This window comes from Mustela nivalis, assembly GCF_964662115.1.
Source record: "Mustela nivalis genome assembly, chromosome: 9".
In the NCBI taxonomy this organism is placed as follows: domain Eukaryota; kingdom Metazoa; phylum Chordata; class Mammalia; order Carnivora; family Mustelidae; genus Mustela; species Mustela nivalis.
This window is the reverse complement of record NC_139028.1, coordinates 117,887,726-117,908,715: the sequence shown is the minus strand read 5'-3', so window position 1 is coordinate 117,908,715 and position 20,990 is coordinate 117,887,726. Positions and strand designations below refer to the sequence as shown.

Genomic DNA, 20,990 nt, shown 5'->3' with positions numbered 1-20,990 from the left:
AGATGGGGCGCTGGTGCCTTCTCGTGTAAGGAGAGCCGCGGAGCCTAGCCCGCCCTCGCAGGTGGGGTCTGCGTCCGGCTCCACGGGAGCTGTGCCCCCACAGACCCGGAGCTGTCCCTGGCGGAGGGGGAGGGCCGCCTGCCATGTTCTCCGAAGGTCACACAGCAGGTGGCTCGAAGCCCAGTTCAGGGTCCTGCAGCACCGGCCTCTCCCGCAGGCCCTCTCGCCGACGACAGGCCGGGCGCTGCCCGCCTCCCGCCCTGTGACTCAGCACCCTTGCCCAGCGCGGCACGACTTTTGGACCCTGCCCACTGTGCCGGCCTCCTGCTCAGATCCATCCGGGCTCTCCCACCACACCTGCCCGGGATGCGGGGAACCGGAGCCGCTGGGGGCCACGGCCAGCGTTCCAGCAGGATGGGCTCCCTGGGCCGTTCCCAGGTCGTCATACTCTCCTACGTGCTGGTGGCCCTGGAGCTCACCTGTCTTTTCATGCGGTTCTCCATCATGCCGGTGAGTACCCTCCCCCGGGCCGCCAGCCACCCGCACGCCCCATCATCCCTCTCCTCCCTCCGGGCAACGGCAGGAGCTGGGAGTGGGGGCCCAGGGCTGTCCAGGCCCCTCACTGGGGACCCCGGGGGCTGTGCCTCCTGGGCTCTCCATCAGCACTTTCTGGGCCCCGGTGCAGGGCAGACCCAGGGAGGGGCCACAGAGAGCCACCCCCACGGCCACGCAGCCCTTGTGGGGGCAGCGCCCCTCCCCCTGGCTGGCCTGGCTCTGTCCCTCCCGCCCCGCCCGGGCCGTTGCCCTATCGATCCTCTGTCCCAGCAGCCACGGGGCTCCCGCCCGTCCTGGCTCAGGCCTCTGGGCTCAGGTCTCCTCGGCAGGGAGCCTTCCCTCCCAACACCTGCCCAGACCCTGGAACCTCTTCCCTTCCACCCAGGTCGTGCTGGGTCAGTCCTCCTGTAGGTTGCCCAACGCCCCACTTCCTGTCCCACAATATTAAATTATTTCTGTCTCCCCGACCAGGGCGTGAGGGCGGGGCTGGCCCCATCTCTTCCCCAGCTGCCTCCCCTGGTCTGGAACTCTGCCCGGTAAGCGTAGGCGGTTGGCTACTCGGCCATGGTCAGCGCTTGGTGCCTACCCACCGCTGTCCGTAGAGTCCGCCTTTGCTTGCCAGCTGGTTCCGTCTGTCCACAGACCCCACGTGGGCCTGGCCTGGGTCTCCCCCTCCCCGGGCAGCAGCACCCAGGGGGCTTTGGATGTCCCCGAGGGCCTTTCCCATCTGGTCCGTGTGCGGCCATAGCACAGCTACCGGCCACTTTTTAAAGTTCCCGGCAGGGATGGGCGGCGGTGCCTGGGGGGCTCAGTGGGTTAAAACCTCTGCCTTCGGCTCAGGTCATGTTCTCAGGGTCCTGGGGTCGAGCCCCACATCTGGCTCTGCTCAGCGGGGAGCCTGCTTCCCTCCCTCTCTCTCTGCCTGCCTCCCTGCCTACTTGTGATCTTTGTCAAATAAATAAATAAAATCTTAAAAGAAATAAATAAAAAATAAAAATAAACAAAAACAATAATACAAATAAAATTCCCCAAGGGATTCTCATGAGCAGGCTGTGCCCGGGGATCCGAGCGGGAGGGGCCCTGCCTCTGCTGCCGGGAGCTCCCAGCCCAAGGGTGCGCCCCAACTCCCAAGGCCTGACTCCTCTCCATAGCCGCCATGTGGGCTGGCCAGACGCCGCGCTGTCCTGTCGTCTGCAGTGGGTCACAACATCCCTCCCTAGGAGGCTTGGTGCAGGGAGCGACGCGTGGACAGTTAAAGGCACAGAACAAGGGTGGAACATTCCTTTCTGCAAATGCTACCCGACCACCTACCAAGTGCATCCTGTTCTCAGGACCTGGAACACAGCAGACATGGCCTCCACGATGCTTAGACTGTGCTGTGTGGGAGAGAAGGCTTCTGCAGGCGCTGGGAGGGCCCACGGGCTGGGACAGGAAAGCCTCCCCCAGAGGGCAGGCTTAGAGGAAACTGAGCAAACCTGGGTGATGCAAAGGCCCTGGGGCAGTGAGAGCAGCGCAGCTAGAGAGGAGTGACCCAAGGGGAGATGGACATAAGGCCCCAGGAAGGCGGCCAGGACGCCAGGAGGTCGCTGGCCGTGGGGAAGGCAGGAAGCCGCTGGCTTTAAGGTCCGTCATGAAGGCTGAACCCAGGAGCTGCCGATGGATTGGAGGTGACTGTGCAAGAAAGAGGGGTGGTCAGGGACGACACCGAGGATTCGGACCTGAACGCTTGCAGGGGCGGACGCGTGAACCATGGAGCAGAGGAGCTGGTCCTTGGGTGGGAGGGAGGACGAGGCAGGTGTGAGAGCGAGAAGGTGGGCTACACTGGGGCGGGGGAGAACGCGGCCTCACTAGGGGACGGTGGGATGACGGTGCGGTCGGGGCGCCGACAGGAGAAACCCGACCCAGAGCAGGGCTTCGGGCTTCCCCAGGGGCGCTCAGCAGCACCCCGAGCCCTACCCCACACCCCACGCCAGGAGCAGGGGGATTTCAGCTGCACTGGGGAGAGGGGTGTGCACCCGAGAAACAAAGCAGGCGTAGGGATGCCCTTGACTGAGCTGAGGGAAAGTACAGGGCGCGGGGCCGGGGCGAGGGCTACTGGTGTCCTGGGGCTGCCGTGACAGTCACCGAAGCTGGCCGTCTCCCAGTCTGGAGGCCACAAGTCGGAATCCCCGGGGTCTCAGGCCTCCTTCTGAAGCCCCCAGGGGATGGTCCTTCCTGCCTCTTTCAGCTTCTGCTGGTCCCAGCCCCTCCCCAAATATTCCAGTGGCTACCTGTCTGTCCTCCAGCGTGGCTGTCCTGCTGGGCATGTCCGTGTCCAAAATTCCCCTCTGTGTAAAGACACCAGATCACCCTAATGACCTCACTTGAACTTGGTTCCCTCTGCAAAGACGGTATCTCCAACTACGGACCCCAGGAAACAATCGGGGGCTTCTGTGGGGGGAGGGGTTACCGGGTGAAGGGTATTGAGGAGGGCACACGCTGGGATGAGCACGGAGTGTTACACTTAACCACAGATCCGCTGAAGACCACCTCGCGGACGGTTACGCACCATACGGGGGGCCTAACCGAACATGAAAAAAAGGCTCTTGTCTCCAAATAAGGTCACATTCCGAGTACTGAGCTTTAGGACTTTTGGGGGGACCCAATTCAACCCATTACAGGGAGGATCACTGGAGGCAGGGGCCAGGAACTCAGAGGCCAGGGTGCAGATACTGAAGTCCCAGGATTAGAGCGTGCTAACCCTCCCATTCCCTGAAGAGACACCGGTCACGGCCTTCCCCTCCCCAGGTGGGCTCCAGCAGACCCCAAGAGCCCCCAAGAGCAGGCATGGGTCCTGCTGGAAAATGGGTCAGCTTCCGGAGGCCATCAGGGTATTTGGGGAGCGTCTCTTGCTGGCCCCGGAAGATGCCACAGTCCACCAGGCAGCCTCGGATGGGTCAGGTGTGCCCTGCCGCAGGGAAGGAGGGCCAGTCCTCACCCTTACTGAGCACGGGGCCCCGCAAGCCGGACCCAGAGGCCCCAGGGAGCTCCTCGCTATGGGCAGCTGAGTTCCAGGCCCAGGGCCCCCTCACGGGCACACCACAGCGTGGTCAGAGCCAGAGGGCAGGCCTCCCTCCCCTCCATTTCAGGGCTACCTCCCCCACGCCCCACCCACTGCGCACCCCAGACCCCCTGACCCTTCCCTCGCGCCCTTCTTGTGTTTGCAGTACTTGACCCGGCAGCTGGGCCTGGATTCCGTGGCCTTTGGCTACCTGCAGACGGCCTTCGGTGTGCTTCAGCTTCTGGGGGGGCCCGTGTTTGGCAGGTACCAAGGGGAGGGGTGGGCAGGGTCGCCCCTCAGAGGTCACAGGCTGGGTCATGCCAGCTTCCCAGACCTGAGCATGGGTCTGCTGCACAGGAGGGGCCTGCCAAGCACAGGCCTATGGTCCCTCACAGGCGGGGGGGCACCCTGTACCCCTCCACCTCCATATCCACCAATCCTGGTGGCAGCCAGAGAGAGGATTGTTCTAGCAAGACTGGTGGCTGCAAACATCCAGCCCACTGAGCTGGGGGTCCCACCAGCAAATCTTCAGGACCCCTCAGGGCAGTGGGGGCGGGGTGTTGTTCTTGGGTTCGGGTCAAGGCAGCACCCATCCTTCCACAAACCCCGAGGAGGCCAGATCAGCGAGGCAGGATCTTCAGGATGTGCAGGAAACGGGCTCCAGAGGCGGGAAAGCCAGCGGGCAGGGGCTCTGGTGGGTTTCCTGGGGATGCTGGGGCAGGAGGAGAAAAGGCTGGAGCCTAGGAGACAGGAATTTGTTTTGTTTTGTTTTGTTTAAAGATTTTAGTTATTTATTTGAGAGAGAGAGAGAGTAGGAGCAGGGGGAGGGGCAGAGGGAGAAGCAGGCTCCGCCCTAACCTGGGCCTGACCCAGGTGGGGCCAGGGGATCCCCGGATCCTGACCTGCGCGAAAGGCAGAAGGCAGACCCTTAACCCTCGGAGCCCCCCAGGTGCCCCTGGGAGACATTTACTGTAGGACAAGCAGGCCCGGGCTCCGCTGGGGCCCCCCAAGGTTTTCTCAAGGGGAGTGGAAATGCCCCGGACACCCCCAGGAAATGGCGAGGAGCCCAGCAGAGGCTGGGGCACTCAGGCCCTCCACGTGGGGGCCCTCCCCCAGCATCCCACACCCAGGTCTCCCTCCTTGGCCATGAGGGGACCCCTGTGGCCTAGAGACCTGGCAGCCCCACGGGGTGGGTGTCAGCGGCAGAGGAGAGAGGACCCTGCCTGGTATCCATAGGGCTCATGGCTTCGGGCCCCCAGGTTCGCCGACCAGCACGGTGCAAGGGCGGCGTTCACGCTCAGCTTCCTGGCGGCCTCTGCCTTCTACCTGCTCCTGGCGGCCGCCTGCAGCCCGGCCCTGCCCGGCGTGGCCTTGCTCTATGCCTTGCCCTTGCCTGCCGCCCTCATGCACGGGCTGCCAGGTAGGGCCAGGTTGGGCTCCTGCGGGAGGACTGTGGGTGGGAAGGTGCGGGGCACGTGGTGCAGGGGGGAGCCTGGGCCCAGGGTGCCCCCTGAGGAAGGTTGGGGGTGGCCAGAGCCAGAGGGCAGGACAGAGGTCACCTTCTGCATACCAGTCTGGGCCTGAGAGTAGGACTGGGGTGGAGGGGGTAAGGTGTGACGCGGGGATGTGGCCTGGGGAGCAGGTGGGGGCGGGGAAGGGGCGTGGCCTGGGCCACAAGGGCCTCTGAGACGGGGCCGCCCCGCTCAGCACCCCCCACTCCACCCCCAGCCGCTCAGATGGTCATCGCGGACCTGTCTGCGCCCGAGGAGCGGCCGGCGGCCCTGGGCCGACTGGGCCTGTGCTTCGGGGTCGGCATGATCTCCGGCTCGCTGCTCGGCGGGACCCTGAGCGCCGCGTGCGGGTGAGTGGCCGCGGCGGGAACCCGGCCGGGAGCGGGGGTGCGGGTCAGGACAGCGGAGACCAGGCGTCGGTCTCCCCATCTGCAGGCCCAGCCTCCTGGCCCGGGTGAATGGAGAGCCGGCCGGCCACACGCGGTGGGCGGGGTTGGTGGGTGGGCGGGGTTAGTAGGTGGGCGGGGCAGGGAGCGCCCCAGGGGTTCCCAGCTGGGGGGAGGCCTGGCCCTCAGGGGTCGGGACCTAGAGAAACCAGAGGGCAGGTCCTGGAGGCGGGGCCCGGCCTGACCCGTGGGCACATTGTGGCCCGGGGGACGGGGTCGGGGGTCGCTGGGGGCAACCGGACCCAGTTTCCGGAGGTTTAGGAACAGCGCGGAGCCGCGTCTGTCCCAGGCACCCCAGAGCGCGGCCCGGAGCGCGCCTTACTTAACCTTGGACGCGAGACACCTTGCCCTGGAGAGGCCCCGCCGGCCTAGGGAGCGGCACCTCATTTCCGCCGCCGGGAGACTGGTGCCCCACCCTGTTCCTCCTCCCCCGCCCCCAGCGCCCCAACACCCACTCAAAATCGGTTTCTCCAAAGGATCGGACCTTGCCCCTTGCCTTCATTCAGACCCAAGTCTTGGCTTTCGGTCTGGAAGGTGGGTGCCCAGCTGTAGGGGGGCCGTGCCCGCTGGTGACCCATCCACCCTGTGCGGACGTCGCTCGGGGGGCGGGGCCTGGCTGGTATCTGAATCACACGCGCACTCCGTACACAGGCTCATACATGAATCGCACACTCAGCCACAAATCACACACACTCATCTGAGTCACACACTCATAGAGGAATCACACACACTCATCCACGAGTCGCACGCACACTCATGGGAATCACACACACACACACACACACACAAGCAAGCGCATGCAGCCTCCTCTGCTGACCCCAGGCCTCCCAACCCTGGTGACCCTCCGCAACAGACCCCAGGGGCAGTAGATGCAGCTGGGTGATGGCTGATCCCCGGAGACCGGGGAACAGGAGGCGAGGGTGGCCCTGTGGCGCCAACTCCCAGTGCGGAGGGAGGTCTCTGTCCCCGCCCCCAGCATTCTCCTCAGCGCCTGGCCTGAGCAGGTCTGTCTCCGCTGGGCTCCTCCGGCAGAGGCCCGCGTGGGCAGGGCGGGGCTCCCTCTATCAGGTTCCTCGCTGGTGTTTACTGAGCCTGCTAAGTGCCCTGGGGTTCCACCATCGGGATATGGCAGGGAGCAGTACAGGCCAAGTCCTCAGATGAAGGGAAAATGACACGTATTTCTCTAACGCTGGGGTGAGCCCCATGGGGTAGAGAGTAACAGCAAGACTGAGGGCTGGTGGACAGGTGGTCGCAAAGACCTCCCACTAAGGAGTGACGGGGGAGGCAGGAGGACGTCTGGGGAAGCAAAGACCCAGCAGATGCAAAGGCCCTGAGGTTGGGGGAGTGATGAGGCTGGTGTGGCTAGAGTGGGGCGGCAGGGAGGGGACGGAGGGGAGGTACGTGGGGGGCCGTGGAGCCCTGGTCAGGTGTGGGCAGGGGAGGGGTGTGACCCGGCTACTGTGTGAACGTGGGAGCGAGACCTCTGCAGGGAGACCCGCCAGGTGGCCCCTGGCCCAGTCCGGACGGGAGAGGGCAGGGTCTGCCTTGGTTTTGTCAACGGGTAGGGTGCAGGTGTGAACTGAGGGCCCCGGGGCCGGGCCGGGCGAGCCGTGTCCTCATGTGGGTGGTGTTCAAGCCTAGGAACTGGTTCAGGTCGAGCCCCAAGCCCCGAGCCCTGACGTGGTACTTCACGGGAGAGGAGGCACAGTGAGGGCATGAAGGGAAGGCGATCCGGGAGAACATTCCAGAAGCCAAGGGGCACGTGGGTCCCAGAGGGGAGAGCCCCACCGCGCCGACGGGATGGCTGTGACCACGGTTCTGCCTGCACGTGAGCGGCTAGGGTGGTGGCAGCAAGAGAAAGAGGGCGTTAATAGTCACCCCAGGAAGGTTGGGGGCGCGTGAGTCGCCTGGGTGTGAAGAGGGTGCAGAAGAGGGTGAGGCAGCGCAGCGGGGAGCCCCCCGTGCGGCCCCACCTGGACGCTGAACAGCCCAGCCACTGCGGGCCGCCGGGCCCCTCGGGGCCCCGGGACAGGCGCTCTCACCTGTGAGCCGGGCCGACCTGCGCGGCGTGCGGGCTGTCCGGGCCCCCCCCCTGCGCGGCGTGCGGGCTGTCCGCCCCCCCCCCCCGTGCGGCGTGCGGGCTGTCCGCCCCCCCCCGCCGCCCCCGCATCCCCTCGAGCGGTCACTTTCCCTTCCCTTCGTCCCAGCTCCTGGCCCAGAGGACACCACTCACGGCCCTTTCCTCGAGCAGCCCCCAGGACGGCCTGCACGCCTGCCCTTACCTTCCAGAACAATCCGTTTGCTTCCTCGCCTTCTTCCGTCCCAACATAGAAGGTGCTCTACAGCCCCTACATTTCCTTGGATGGGTGGGAAAACCCGAGGTCCGGGGGGGAGTGAGTCTCCCCCATGGAGCTCCGGGAGCCTGTCCAAGGCCCAGCGCAAGTGGGCTCCAGGATCCCAGTGCCCCATGGCAGGGGCCAGTGCCCTGTCGGCCTGTCCTCCTGGGGCAAGGGCCACATTGTGTCTTCCTCCTTCCCTCTCCTCCGTGGAAACCAAGGCACAATGTGAGGGCTCCCCGGCCTCCACCTTCCCGCCCACTGCGCCTCCCGCGACCCCTCCCCCAAAAGTCCTCAGCCATGCCCCCCACCTCCTGGGAGCAGGGGGCAGAGAGAGGAAGTGGCCTTGGCAGCCTCCAGGTGTGGGACGGGCACTGGTTTAACTGGTTTGGGCTCAGGCTGGAGCTCACTCCACTCCCGCTGGGAGGCTGGGCTCCCGCAGAGGGCCCAGACTCCCTCTGAGTCACTTAGCAGGTGGGGACGCTCTGTGATTCATGGCCCAGAGTCAGGTCCCCGGGGAGGGGGGTCCAGGGATTCCTGGAAAGGGGAGCCACCTGTCGGAGGAACACTGCTGACGGTGGGGGGGCGGGTCTAACAGTGGGACTCAGAGCGGGCAGCCCCCCACACTCTGAGTGCCGTGGGCTGCTGCACACAGTCTCGGGTATGGGGGGCTCTGTGCCCTGCAGGGCCTCAGGATTTGGACAGATGCCCCTGAGGACGGCAGTTCAGGGAGACCGAGGAGGATGCTGGGGCAGCCCCCAGCTACAGACCCTGCAGGTCAGGCCAGCTGACGCCCCTCAGGGTCCCCGGGCAGCCCTCCTGGGCCTGGTGGGCCCTTGGTGTCTCAGGGAATTTATGACACCCCTTATCTCCCTGAGGACTTGGGAGGTTATCTCGGCCTCGGGTCTGACTGGGGAATGGGAAGCCCTTATCCTGCTGACAGAAGGTTTCCGCCCCGTGACACGGCGACACCACTGTTTCCCCTGGAAGTTAATGAGTAAGCGCCTGCCCTGAATGACTGCGGCGGGAGGGACGCCTGGGTCCGCCCAGCAGCCTGCTCCCCTTCATGGAGCTCACCGAGGCTCTCCCCAGGCTCTCCCCACTGTGGGGGGCGGGGGGATAGGGACCCAGCAGGAGGACCCTGTGTGTCCCAGGCGCAGGGCAGTGCACAGACCAGGCCCAGCTGGCCAAAAGCTTGGCTCAGACCCGAGAGGTGAGGGAGAAGTCCGCTGCTGATGGAGGTGCTGGCTGGGGGCCGTGTTCCAGGCAGAGGGAAAGCATGTGCAAGGGCCCTGGGGCAGGAAGGAGCTTGGGACCTGCTTGGAGGCCGGCGTGGTTGGAAGTGGGGGGACCAGGTGCTCGGGGAGCATGGAGGGCCAGAAGGGTCAGGCCAGGCAGGGTTTCCTGGCCTTTTTTCTGGGACCTGGAAGGCAGAGGGAGGCTGAATCAGGAGCAGCCCCACAGGGCTTCCATGCTCAGACAGTGTTCTAGCTACGGCATCCAAGGACTGGGTAGGGCAGGGTGACTTCTGTGCCCCAGCCCCAGGCCAGACTCTGGTGACCTTCGCAGCCAGGTGTCATGGGAGGCTAGGTCCTGCCGACCGCAGCCTGTCCTCCGGGTTCCAGAGCAGAGTCCTGAGCCCCCTGGGGCCAGGGGAGCCTCGGAGCAGGGCGAGGGCGTCCTGTCACCTTGTGGCCAGACAGGGTGGGGGAGGGGAGCAAATGCACATCATCCCCGCAGGGTGGGCCGATGGCCCGGCCCCCCGCCCTCCTGATGATGTCCATTGGCAAATGAGAGGCCCCTGGGCTGGGGAGGAAAGGCGGGCCCTCTGGGGCCCCTGGGAACCTGGTACCGGACAGCGTGTCTGGGGAGGCTGGCCTCCATTTGCCTCTGAGGAGAGCGGGTCACCCAGCAAGGTCGCCGCAGAGAAGGGCAAAAGGACAGAGACTCGGGTGCCCAGAGTCCTGTCCAGAACCCCGTCCTGGCCTCCATCGCTCCGACCTCCTGTTGGTCACTCACCCGAGAACAGAAGGGGTGGGCGGACACAGAGCGGGAGCGTCGCGGGCCTCCGTGGTTGACACTCGGTCCCTATCTGGGCTCCAGGAAGCCCACAGCAGCTCCGTGGGATCCTGTGCAAAGGAGGCAGGAGGCCCCCCACAGGGGAGTTGACTCTGCCCCGTGCTCGGGGGCGCACTGACCCTATGGGCCCTGGAGAGGGGCGCCGAGCTGTGTCCTGGAGGACAGAGCAGCTCCCGGTGGGGGCACCAGGCCAGAGAGTCCCAGGCCGAGGCGACGGCCCTCCATGCGAGGGCGGGGGGCTGCTGAGCTGGCCGGCCGCATCTGTTCCCCGTGCCTTCTGCTCACCCTCTGGCACTTGACCTGGGGGAGTTGGAGGGGGCTGGTGGAGAAGGACACCCCCACGTCCCCTGGGAAGCTGCACCCTCCCACTCCCTCCGGGGCCCCCAGACTCCCCGCGCTCCCTTCAGTTTACCAGCCCTCACGCTACGGGGTGGGTCAGATGCCCCAAGGAGGGGCCTGGCTCCTTGCCACCACCCAGCCCTCGCTTGTCACCAGCCTCCCAAAATAGCCATCGAAGCGGCCGCCCCTGCTCCCGCGAATTTCCGGGGCATCTGGCAAAGAAAGCAGGTTCTGTCCCTGCCCGCCAGGCCCCGAGCAGTGACGCGCAGGTCCTGAAGAAAGAGCCTTCTCTCTGGGGCCAGCCGTCAGGGCCAGGGTGTCCCTGCCCGCGTCACAGATCAGTCCCTGCCAGCCCTGGCCCTCCCAGGCAGCTGAGCGCAGGCCTCTGACCCTCTGACCTGTCGGTCAGTGGAAGTGCCCGTTGGTTGGGAAGCCTGGCGGTCAGGAGGCCCGGATAGCCACCATCCTGGGCAGTGGGGGTCGCGAGGGGTGGGGAGGGGGACAGAGATGAGCCAGTGGGGGAGGGGAGGGTCGGCGACTTCCAGCCCTACTGCCGACCACCTGTGTGAGCCTGGGCAGTCCAGGCTAGAGATGGGGGAATGTCCCCCCTAGCCCCCCTGATCCCATATGGGACAGGGCCTGTCCTGCCTATGTCTCCTGTAGGAGCTCTGTGTGTGCGTGTGTGTGCACACGCAGGAGCTGTGCTGGGGAGGGGCAGGGCAAGTCCTTTCTTTGCACTCCGCGGAGGGCCAAGGGCACCTTGCATCTATGCCCTGAGGTCACTAACAGGCGAGCTGGTGAGCTTGGGTTAGGACGCGGTGCCTGGGAACAGGCCACACGTGTGTCCATGGTCTGATGTTCCCTGGGGTCTTGGCTTAGGGTCCTCCCAGGCGCACTTGTCCTTGGGGTCAGACTGGCCATCTAACGGAGCAGGCCCCTCTCAGAGGACGCGGTGCCCAGCGGGCAGAGTGCCAGGGGCTCGCGGAGAAAGGCGCTTGCAGGATGTGCAGGAGTTTCCTCCACGGCTGAGGGGAAGGGCTTTGAGGCCATGCGCCGGTCTGGAAGGTCAGAGAGGGGCCTGGCTCGTAAGAAGCTTCCATTCCCTCCCATCTCTCCCCTGCACCCCCAGGAGCGGCCCAGGTCGGCCTCCGCAAGAAATGGTAATGATCGGAAGGGCCCGCGACGTCGGGTGACATTGGCTGCCCGGCCACCTGGCTCTTCCAGGGGAGTCAGGGGCTGGGTTTCCGCTGGGTGACTCACACGGGGAGGGACTTTCTCCGACGCAGAAGCTGAGGGCCCGCGGAGTCTGGGTCCCTGGTGGCGCTCTGGGAAGGCAGGCGGGACCGTGTCCTGAGCGTGGCGTCTGGCACCCTTCCCTAGCCCAGCGTGCCCCCCCTGCAGGAAGATGGGGCGCCGTAGCAGGGGTTCCTGAGGACTACGGAGCGGGAGGGGAAGGAGGCCTGACGGGGCTGTGTGGGGGTCCCCGGGTGGAACCAGTCCAGGCCTCTGCACCCCTACGCCTCGGCCTCCCGCGCACCCTGTCCTGGTGTTCCGACCCGGGCCGTGTCGTTCCCCCCCAGCCCAAAGGCCCAGACACGTGGCACTCAAAGGAACTGCTGAGACGTCCCCCACCCCAGGAGGCCTTCCAGTCCCACCAGAGGGACGAGGACTGATCTGGGGACAGGGACCTCAGTTTGCTCCTCTGTCAAATGGGAAGGACGCGTGGCCGGCCCACTTCTGCGGAGCCATGCAGGGTCTCCTCCACATGGGAAGACCAGGCTGGGGCTGAGTCCGGGGTCCCCAGATGTGGGATGCCCCGCCCTGGCTGGGAGCGGAGGGTGCATGTGCACACACACCCACACACGCACACACGTGCACACACGCAGGTACACCCACACGTGTGCCCCAAGCCCGTCCTCGGGGGGCCTTCCTAACCCTCGGCAGTCCGGGAGCTGACCGTCTCCTGGGAGACTCCGCCCCGGCCCTCCAGGGCTCAGGTCCCCGGCTCCCACCGCCGACCCCCCACCAGACCCGGGGATGCCAGAGGCTGCCGCTGTCACGGGAACATCAGGCACGGTGACAGCTTCACCTGCTTCTTCATCCCGTTGGGGGAGATCCCACACCCAGAGACCCCTGTCCTGTGTGACCACTACTCTCGCCCCAGGCTTCAATGTCCGGCCTCCGTGGCTCTCGTGGCCAACCTCGTGGCAGCCGTCCTCAGCGTCACCTGCATCCCCATCAGCACTAAAGGGGTTAGCGCCGATGCTCCGGCGGCCCCGCCAGGTGAGCCCCGCCAGGTGCACCGTGCCCGGATGCCGGGTCGCTCCGAGGCACCCCCCGCCTCACCGGCCAGCGCCCCAGGCCTCCCCTCAGGGAGAGCTGGCCATGACCAGGACACACCAAAGCGTCCGCAGTGGCTTCCTGCCCGCCGAGCCCAGCACGCGCTCCAAGCAATAGGCACGCGGGGTGGGGGTTAGGATTTAGGGGCCACTCGCATCCTCTTTCCCTCCCTGAGCCGCTCTGCAGCCGGGCGTGTCCCGGCTGCCAGCACCATCGGGGCTGAGCTGGGGGCGGTCTCGGGGCAGGAAAGCGTGGGGTGCTCAGAGAGGCCGAGGCAGGAGGCAGGGGAGGCCCAGGAAGGACAGGAGGGACCACGGGGAGGGGTGAGCCAGGACCCTGAGCCGCACGGAGGCAGGTGCCCCGGGGCGCAGGTTCTGGGGCAACGCCAAGGTGGGTGGCAGAGTGGTGGCCTCTCTGGGCACGTGGGGCCTCCTGGGGCCACAAGGGAAGGTCAGGGCTCCACAGAGGGGCCCGCAGAGGACCCCACGCCTTGGTGCCCAGTGACTGAGGGGTCAGGAGGGAGGGGACAGAGAAAGAGGCAAATACAGGGAGACCCCCGGGAAAGCCAGACGGGGGCGGGGGGACCAGGTCGGGGAGCTGGGGAGTGGGCCACCGCACAGTCTGAGTGGCCTCTCGGGGTCCCCCAGGCAGACCCGACGCCGGCGTGTTTGACCTGAAGGCCATCAGCCGCCTGCTGTTGCGGCCCGGTGTCCTGCCCGTGTTCCTCATCAAGGTGGTGTCCGGCTTCCCCTCCGGTGAGTCCCAGAGCCTGGTGCAGACCCTTCCTCTGCCTGGTGTCCCGCGCTCCACGCTCTCCCTGTGCCGTCACCCGTCATGTGGGTCCCGGAGAAGGAGAGGCTCCCTGGTGAGGCCGGACGGCTGCTCGGGTGAGGAGGGGAAGAGCAGGAAGCAGGCCCCACCTGCCACTCAGTCCTCGGGGTCCCCGCTGTGGCTTCCGAGCCCTGCTCTGGGGTCCTCTCACTGGGGGGCAGCGCAGAGACCAACTCACGGAGGTTTCATGCTGGTGCCCCCAGGAAGCTCTTGCCCTTGCGAAAGTGAAGGTCCTGGGGTCGGGTCTGTAGGGGTAAATGCGGAGGCAGGGGCTGCCCGACCCGGCCCTCACTGGCTGTCCCAGATTCCGATCGGCTCTTCGGGGTCACAGCGATGGGACCGGAGTGGCTGACTTCATTCAAAGGGGTCTCTGGGGGCCATGAGTGGGCACAGGGTCACAGCATCTCACACTGTCAGCCCTGGGGCCCCACCTCCCAGCGGCCCTCATGCAGGGTGCCCCAGGCTCTCGCCAGCTTGGCCACAGGGACGCTTCAGACCTTCCTGGGCACAGTCTGCACCGGTCTCTGGGGCCACGCTTCCCCAGCCACGGCCCCATGAAATCCCTGGGAGCGCCGTCGGTCGCTGTGGCCTGACCAGGTCCCCAGCCCACCGGCAGGGGAGGTGGGCCCTGTGGCCAGGAGCTTGGGGACGACCAGGCGGCCCCTCCTCCCCTCTCCCAGGACTCTTCATGGTCATGTTCTCCATCATCTCCATGGACTTCTTGCAGCTGGGCGCCGCAGAGGCCGGCTACCTCACGGCCTTCTTTGGGGTTCTCCAGATGGTAAGCGGCTGCCAGTGCTCAGGGCGTGCGGTGGGTGGGGCAGGGGTCTTCGGAGGCGATGGACCTCACAGCCTGCCTGCCTCAGTGTCCCTGCGGCACTGACGGTGAACTGTGGCTGGGGCGTGTGGTGAGGCCGCCCACCCACAAGCAGGCAGGTCCCCCGAGCTCTCGGAGTCTCTGACTCCTGATCCGTCCGGTGAGGGGAGCACGGTGACTCATGCAGTGATGACGTGGCCAAGCCCTCAGAACAGACCGGCCCCACCGGGTGACAGTCACTCTCTGTCCTTCTGAGATGCCCCAAGCCTGGCGGCTGCCCACCAGGAGATGCCCGAGGCGCGTGTCCAGGTGGGGCAGGTGGCCAGTGCTCCAGCCCCACGCCCCAGCCGCCCCTGGGCACCGGCACCAGGCCCTGGGGTGGTGGGGACAGGTGGCGACGTGCTGCCGCCACCCCGGACGGCGGCCCAACAGCCGGAGTGCGGACGGGGCTATTCTGGGACCGTCTGGGGAGAAGGCAGTCCTGGACCGCTCCGGAAGCCCGTGACATTCCTGGCACCCCCAAGCCATCTGCTCCCCGGCCCTGGGCCCAGCACCGCTCTGGCCCCCAGGCTGAAACAGCAGCTCCTGGGCGGTTCTGCGTGGCAGGCGGGGAGGGCCGGCCTGGGGGGACACACGCCACCAATATGGACTAAACAGTGACAGCACAGCCAGAGTCAGGGGTCCCTGGAGCCGGTTCTGAATGGCCACCCCCGGGAGGCTAGGATGGCATGTCAGCTAAAGCCAGCAGACCCCTGAGATCCTCGGCGGGCAGGGGGTGGACAGACTGGGGGCCTGTGGCCGGGTCAGGGGCAAGGGGCACGGTGGTGACCCTGCCTGGGACAGCAAGGGTGGCCCCTGGGGGTGGCCGGGCCCTGGGGATGGCCGGGCCCCAGCCCCATCTAGAGGCTCTGTGGGCAGAGGTGGGGCTTGTGTTTCCAGAGAGAAGCCCAAACCCCCATTGTCCAGCACCTCCCTGCCCCCAGGCCCCCAGGGCAGGAGGGCCACCCCCACCGCAGGCTTCGCCTGGCCTCACAGCTGGGCTCCCGCCTGCTGCCCCCCCCACAACCACTTCCTGCCCCACTGTGAAGTGACCGCGAGGGGACCACAGCACCCCCTTCCCGCTTCCCGGTGTGGGGGTGCCTCTGGGGTTGGGGGCCAGGGGGCAGCGCCAGCCCAGATGGCCCTAACATGAGGGGACAGCGGCGCCACCCTGGGGATCTGCCGCCTTCGGTCCGTCGCAGACCTTCCCGCGAGAGGTGTGCCGGCTGTGCCTTCACCTACACCCCAGGCCGTTTCGCTGCGTAGTATGGGGTCGGGAGGGATGGAGATAAGCCTCCAGCCGCCTACACATCCCATGTGTCGGGGTGACCAGCACCCTGCAGGAGAATAGGGTCCTCAGAAGGGCAGAGGTGCGACTTTAGATGGGGCGGTTGGTGTGGGCTGGAAGGGCTGCAGGTGCAAAGGGCCTAGGGTTGGGGAGCTCACCCGCTGCTGAGCAGGCTGAGGCTGAGGGCTCGCCTCTGAGGCCGTGGCGGGGGTGGGCAGTGTGCAGGGCAGGAAGGATCTGAATTTACTCAACTGGGGTGGGGCTGCAGACAGGGTCCGCGCAGAGGCTGGACAAGGTCTTACGAGGCCCCCCAGCTCTGGGTGCTGTCAGAGAGGGGAACATGGGGGCTTCAGGAGGCCCGCGTTAGGGCTGGGGGAGGTGTGAGCTGACGGGCCTGTTGGTTAACTCCTGGGTCCGTGCAGTAGTAACTTGCGGGGCATGGAGTCCAGGACTGTTTAGGTGAACAGGAAACTGAGGCACAACTCCACCGCTCCGGGGTTTGGGTCTGGGTGTGTCTGAGTGGGGACGGGCCAGACTCGCCCTCGCGAGCTGCTGAGAGCCCCCCAGCTGTGTGGCGCCGAGGGACCTGCCCAGGAGACCTTCCTCTACAAAAACAAGCAAACAAAGAAATCTGAGGAAGCAAGTCTGAAAGTAGGATTTTCTTTAAAGGACATTTATGGTTCTGCTTTAAAGCAGTCTTGTTAGATTCGCTTTGAAGGGGACCGCTGGCCCTCTGAGTGCTGCATGAGCACACAGGGGCCTGTGGGGGGCCAGGCCAGCACCCCTCTCCCCGGAGCCCTTGCGGCCACACACAGACTTTGGGACCCACTCTGCTACTAGGACCTGGTGGCTGCCAGAGCTGGGAGGGGACCCCAAGGGAGGTCCCCATCTGCGGGGGCACCCCCCAGCCGGTCCAGCCCCCTCCCACCACAGCCCCTCCCCCTCGTCTCCCCAGGTCATTCAGGGCGTGGTCATCGGCCGGCTGAGCAGCTACTTCTCCGAGGGGGCCCTGCTCCGGGCCGGCGTGCTAGTCTTCATGGTCGTGGGGCTGGCCATGGTGAGCATGTCCCTCTGGGCTGTCATACAGGGTCGGGGGGCGGGACAGAGGTAAGCCCCCAGCCGCCTGCACATCCGATGTGTCATGAGTGACCAGTACCTCGCAGGAGAATAAGTAGGGGTCCCGGGCCCATCCCCCAACCCTCTGCCCATGCCCAGGATGCAGTGAGCCCCTCCACCCCACCCGGGGCCGCCCTCCATGGGATTGCAGGGATGGGCCCTTCCACCCGGCCCCTGGTGGCTCCTGGTCACCATGGCCTCCCCGCCCCGCCCCATGCCAGGCCCTGATGTCCAACGTCTTCCACTTCTGCCTCCTGATGCCTGGCCTGGTCTTCAGCTTGTGCGCCCTCAACGTGGTCACCGACAGCATGCTGACCAAGGCTGTCCCAGCGTCAGACACGGGTGAGAGTCACAGTCCCCGGAGCCAGGGAGGGGCAGGCCCTGGGAGGCCCTGGGCCCTCCTCTCTGGACAGCTTTCTGGGCCGTTTCAGACAGAGCAGCTCCTCCAGTTCCAAGCTGGGTCTGCCCGGACCCAGTGAGTGCGGAGGGGCGCCGGCGGCCTGGGGTCTGAGAGGGGGTGGGGCGAGGGCAGCTGTGTCAGGCAGCGAGTTGGCTCAGGTGCAAATCCACCACCTGGCTGGGCCGGGCCTAGCAGATGGGAAGAGGGCTTCCTGGAGGTGGTGTTTGGCTTGGCTCTGGAGCATGGGCAGGATTTCACGAAGCAGGAGGATGGCATTCCCGGCACCCCAGGGGGGCAGAGGTGTGGAGGGAGGTGTGGAACCGAAAGTCTCCTGCAGGGGCCAGTTAGGAAGGCGGCTCGGGGGGGCCAGGCGTGGTCCGCACAGGAAGGGGCTTGCCTGCAAGGCTGGGAGGAGGCAGGAGCCGGTCTTCTGTTCCCTCCCCGGCACCGGGGGAAGGGGGCGTGGAGGTCCTTCACGAGTGAGTCCATGAAGGCTGTTGGTCACTGTTGGTCAAACCTAGGAAGCCCCCGGCTCCCCCCACCCCGCCGGGTAGGACACAGGTGTCCCCAGACAGGGACCCCTGTCTGCACTTCGCACCTAGCTCTGTGTGGTGAGGCCCGAGTGTCCCATCCACACTTGGGCCCCGGGGCCTGACAGGGCCGTGGCTACTGCCCACCCCCTCCCCGCTCCTGGCAGGCATGGTCCAAGCCTGGGACAGGCCAAGTTCACGGGCTCCGGCGGCTGGTGGAGGGTGAAGATCTCAGCAGCCCTCACTCTATCTACCTGTCTGTCCGCAAGGGACAGACTGAGGCCTACAGGCCCAGATGGGAACCAGGTGGCTGCTGGGCAAGGCCTCTCCCCAGGGCGGCCGGCCGGGCCTGGAGGGCGTCCTGGAGTGGTGGGCTGGCACCCAGGGGAGGCCAGGAGGAGGCAGGGGAGCCAAGTGTGGAGAGATGGGGCCAGGGCCTGGCAGGGAGGAGGCCCGAGCACTCCCAAGCCGCTGGGGCCACACTGAGCCCGCCCAGTGGGAACCCCAGGCCCCACCCCTCTGCTCAGAAGGAGCTGGGAGCCGGTTCTCAGCACCAGCCTGGGAACCCGAGACCACAGAGGGGGTGGTAATTGCTCCCCGGTGTCTACAGGGCATGTGGGCGATGGGAGAAGCCGCTCTTAAATCTCCCCCACGCCAGCCCCTGAGCCCAGGCGGGGCCTCACCAGGCAGCTCCCAGCCGGCCCAGCGGGGAGACGGGAGAAAGAGACAGACAGACACGGGGCTGGGAGCCCCAGGAGCCCAGGACCCTGTGGGCCATGTCACGTGGATGTCACCCACATGCACAGTGGCTTGCACAGGGCACAGACGCAGGGAGGGCTGTAGTGACGGGGTGGGGGGTGTCTGGTAGCGGGGACTCAGGCAGTGAGGTGATCCTGGGAAGTGGGTGGGGGAGGCACTCATCCGTCCACATGAGGGGTGGGGGCTGTCGGGTGATCCTGGGGGGTGTCAGCCTGCCCGGGACCCCAGCCCCACGCCCACCCTTCCCGGTTCCTGGCCCCATTGGGATGCCATCGCCCTGGTAGGTCTAGGAGGACAGGGCCTGGCCTGTGGCCTATGGCTCCACTCCCAAACTCCTCGGGGGCTCTGGAACTTTCTGGGCCATGGCGCGGGCTCAGCCCCACCTCTGGGTGGTCCAAAAGGAGCAGACCCACAGGTCTGGGTGGAGGGAGCCAGGGCAGCAGGGCCAGGACCGCGTGGGGGGTGTGGAACAGGGGAGGCCTTGGCTGTGTCCCGGGAGGGGGTGGCCAGGGCAGTGGTGCCGAGGGACCTGGCCGAACCTGACTTGCCCCCCTGCCCTCGCCCCTTAGGGACCATGCTGGGCCTCTGCGCCTCCGTGCAGCCCCTGACTCGCACCCTGGGGCCCACCGTGGGCGGCCTCCTTTACCGCAGCTTTGGGGTCCCCATCTTTGGCCACGTGCAGTTTGCCACCAATGTCCTTGTCCTCCTGGTGCTCTGGAGACTGCCTCTGCCCCAGAAGACGGACAAAGTCCGGTGACCACAGTCCCCGAGCACAGACTGGCAATAAAGCCTTCATCCAGCCTAATTTCTGCAAAGTCCTGTGGGTTGAACAGGGCAGTTGGGGGTGAGCGCCAGAGGGACGGAGAGGCTGGAGAGCTTCCTGGAGGAGGGGGCTGGCGGCAGAGCCCCAGGCTCCGGCGAGAGCAGCCGCCCGAGTTGACCTTGTGCGTTGGGCCCTGCCCCCTGGAGGGCATTGCGGTCTGGTTAGAAGTCTGCCCCCTCCTTCCCCCCTGCCACCCCCACCCGGAGAGCGCGGAGCAACTTGGCACCCGGAGCTTGCAGCCCACCCCCAGTCCTCCGACGCTCGGCCTCAGGGCTAAGCACGCCGCTGCCCATTCGCCCTTGTCAGTCACCCCACGTGAACGGAACGAGGATCAGGAGTTCAAGGCTTGGAAAGAGGTCTAGGGAGACGGCCGCACTCCCTGGTGGGGGCGCCTGGTGGGTGGAGCCAGGCAGCAAGTCATGAGAGCCGGGGAGCCCCTTCACCTCCCACCCCGTCTGGGGAGAGGGCACTAGGCAGGGGAGGCCAGCATGACCAGTCCAGAGAGAACAATCCAGTAGTGGGGGCAGGCGACCCTGAAACCAGGAAGGTCACCCCCCCACCGCCCCGCACACAGGCTGCCTGGAAAACTGGTTGTTACAACTCGGGACCCCCAACCCCCCAAAATTCCACGGTCCCGACCAGAGGGACCGCAGAGAGCAGAGGTCCGTCAGCTCTCCTGGCCCAAGAGCTCAGACCAGACCAGTTTCTGTGTGAACTGCACGGGGGACGGGGATCTCACCGAGTTTGACTGACCCTTAGTCTCCATAAAGGTCTGGGCAGGACAGGGGTGGATCTGAAGCCCGTGCAGGCCCCGGGGCCACTCTCTCTCCACTTCTCCAGAGGAACCCCTCCCCCAAGCACAGGTCGTGTTCAGGAGAAAATTCCTTGCAAGGAATGGTTCCTTTTCTTTTTGGAGATTTATTGGACAGAGCGCGCGTGCGCGAGCACAAGCAGGGGAGCAGGAGGCAGAGGGAGGGGGAGAAGCAGACCCACAGGGGCCTGCAGGGGCCCAGAAGCCGGCTCGATCCCAGGATGCTAGAATCATGACCTGAGCAGAAGACAAACGCTTAACAGACTGAGCCCCCCAGGCGCCCCACAAGGGATGGTTTCCTCCGGTTTCCCAGCGAAGGGGCAAGCGCCTACCCCCTCGCCCCAGTCAGCCCTGAGACCCAGCAAGGAGGCCCATGGGGCTCCCCTGCGTCCAGTGTGAGTGACAAGGCTTTAGGGCCCAATTCTGGTTCTTCACTCCCCACGCCACTGCCTCCCACCCTGATATCCTTTCCACCAGAAAGGTCCCCGAAATGAAGTTTCCCCTCAGCAGGCTGAGAACAATGTCCTGTTCTTCTGTCCTCTGGCCAGCTCATCACCAGTGGCTGGAGGAACTCACCTCCTGAGTCCTCCCCACCAGGCAGCCCCGGACACACTGTCTTGGCCAAGCCCAGAGGAAGCAGCTGGGCGGGCAGGGCAGAGGCTGCCGGCTTGTCAGCTGCCAACCACGGGGAACGGCCCAGGCCTCCCATTACTTGCCCAGAAGCCCCGCTGCCTTCCTAGCCCCACATGGTGGGTGCCGGCCAGCAGGACCTGGCGGCCACATGGCCAGGAGCGGCTGCAGCCGCAGGGTGGGGTGGGGTTAAGGGGAGCGCAGCCGGGCAGGCGACCAGAGGCCTGAGGCTTCCTTCCAGAGGGCTGCGGGACAGGTGGCGAGTGGTGGTGGGCGGCCGTTGGGGTCTGTGGGCAGAGG

At 66.2% G+C, this 20,990-nt stretch overlaps 1 protein-coding gene and 2 long non-coding RNA genes across 3 annotated transcripts; 1 reads left to right on the top strand and 2 right to left on the bottom strand.

Annotated features, from left to right (window-relative positions):
• The first annotated feature begins 359 nt into the window (after positions 1-359).
• SLC67A1 (solute carrier family 67 member 1) lies at positions 360-19,231 on the top strand. Its single transcript, XM_082749236.1, has 10 exons — positions 360-510; positions 3,762-3,859; positions 4,855-5,015; positions 5,324-5,456; positions 12,471-12,589; positions 13,294-13,401; positions 14,158-14,258; positions 16,577-16,678; positions 16,959-17,079; positions 18,996-19,231. Exons 1-10 carry the CDS (start codon positions 367-369, stop codon positions 19,181-19,183), a joined length of 1,275 nt encoding a protein of 424 aa, XP_082605362.1. The 5' UTR covers positions 360-366; the 3' UTR covers positions 19,184-19,231.
• On the bottom strand, positions 2,018-3,690 carry LOC309873511. The gene is made up of 3 exons (XR_014316392.1): positions 3,005-3,690; positions 2,680-2,882; positions 2,018-2,226 (listed from the first exon to the last, which is right to left on the bottom strand). It is a non-coding gene; the product is annotated as an uncharacterized lncRNA (long non-coding RNA).
• Positions 3,866-10,481, bottom strand: LOC309873510. The gene is made up of 3 exons (XR_014316391.1): positions 10,380-10,481; positions 9,908-10,267; positions 3,866-4,335 (listed from the first exon to the last, which is right to left on the bottom strand). It is a non-coding gene; the product is annotated as an uncharacterized lncRNA (long non-coding RNA).
• Positions 19,232-20,990: the final 1,759 nt, after the last annotated feature.

Excerpts from the sequence above, each read along its gene's own strand:
- SLC67A1 (XM_082749236.1), top strand. The coding sequence starts at position 367 with ATGCGGGGAACCGGAGCCGCTGGGGGCCACGGCCAGCGTTCCAGCAGG. Across the intron at positions 3,860-4,854 it reads GGGGGGCCCGTGTTTGGCAG|GTTCGCCGACCAGCACGGTG; the intron begins GTACCAAGGGGA and ends TCGGGCCCCCAG. Across the intron at positions 12,590-13,293 it reads TGCTCCGGCGGCCCCGCCAG|GCAGACCCGACGCCGGCGTG; the intron begins GTGAGCCCCGCC and ends GGGGTCCCCCAG.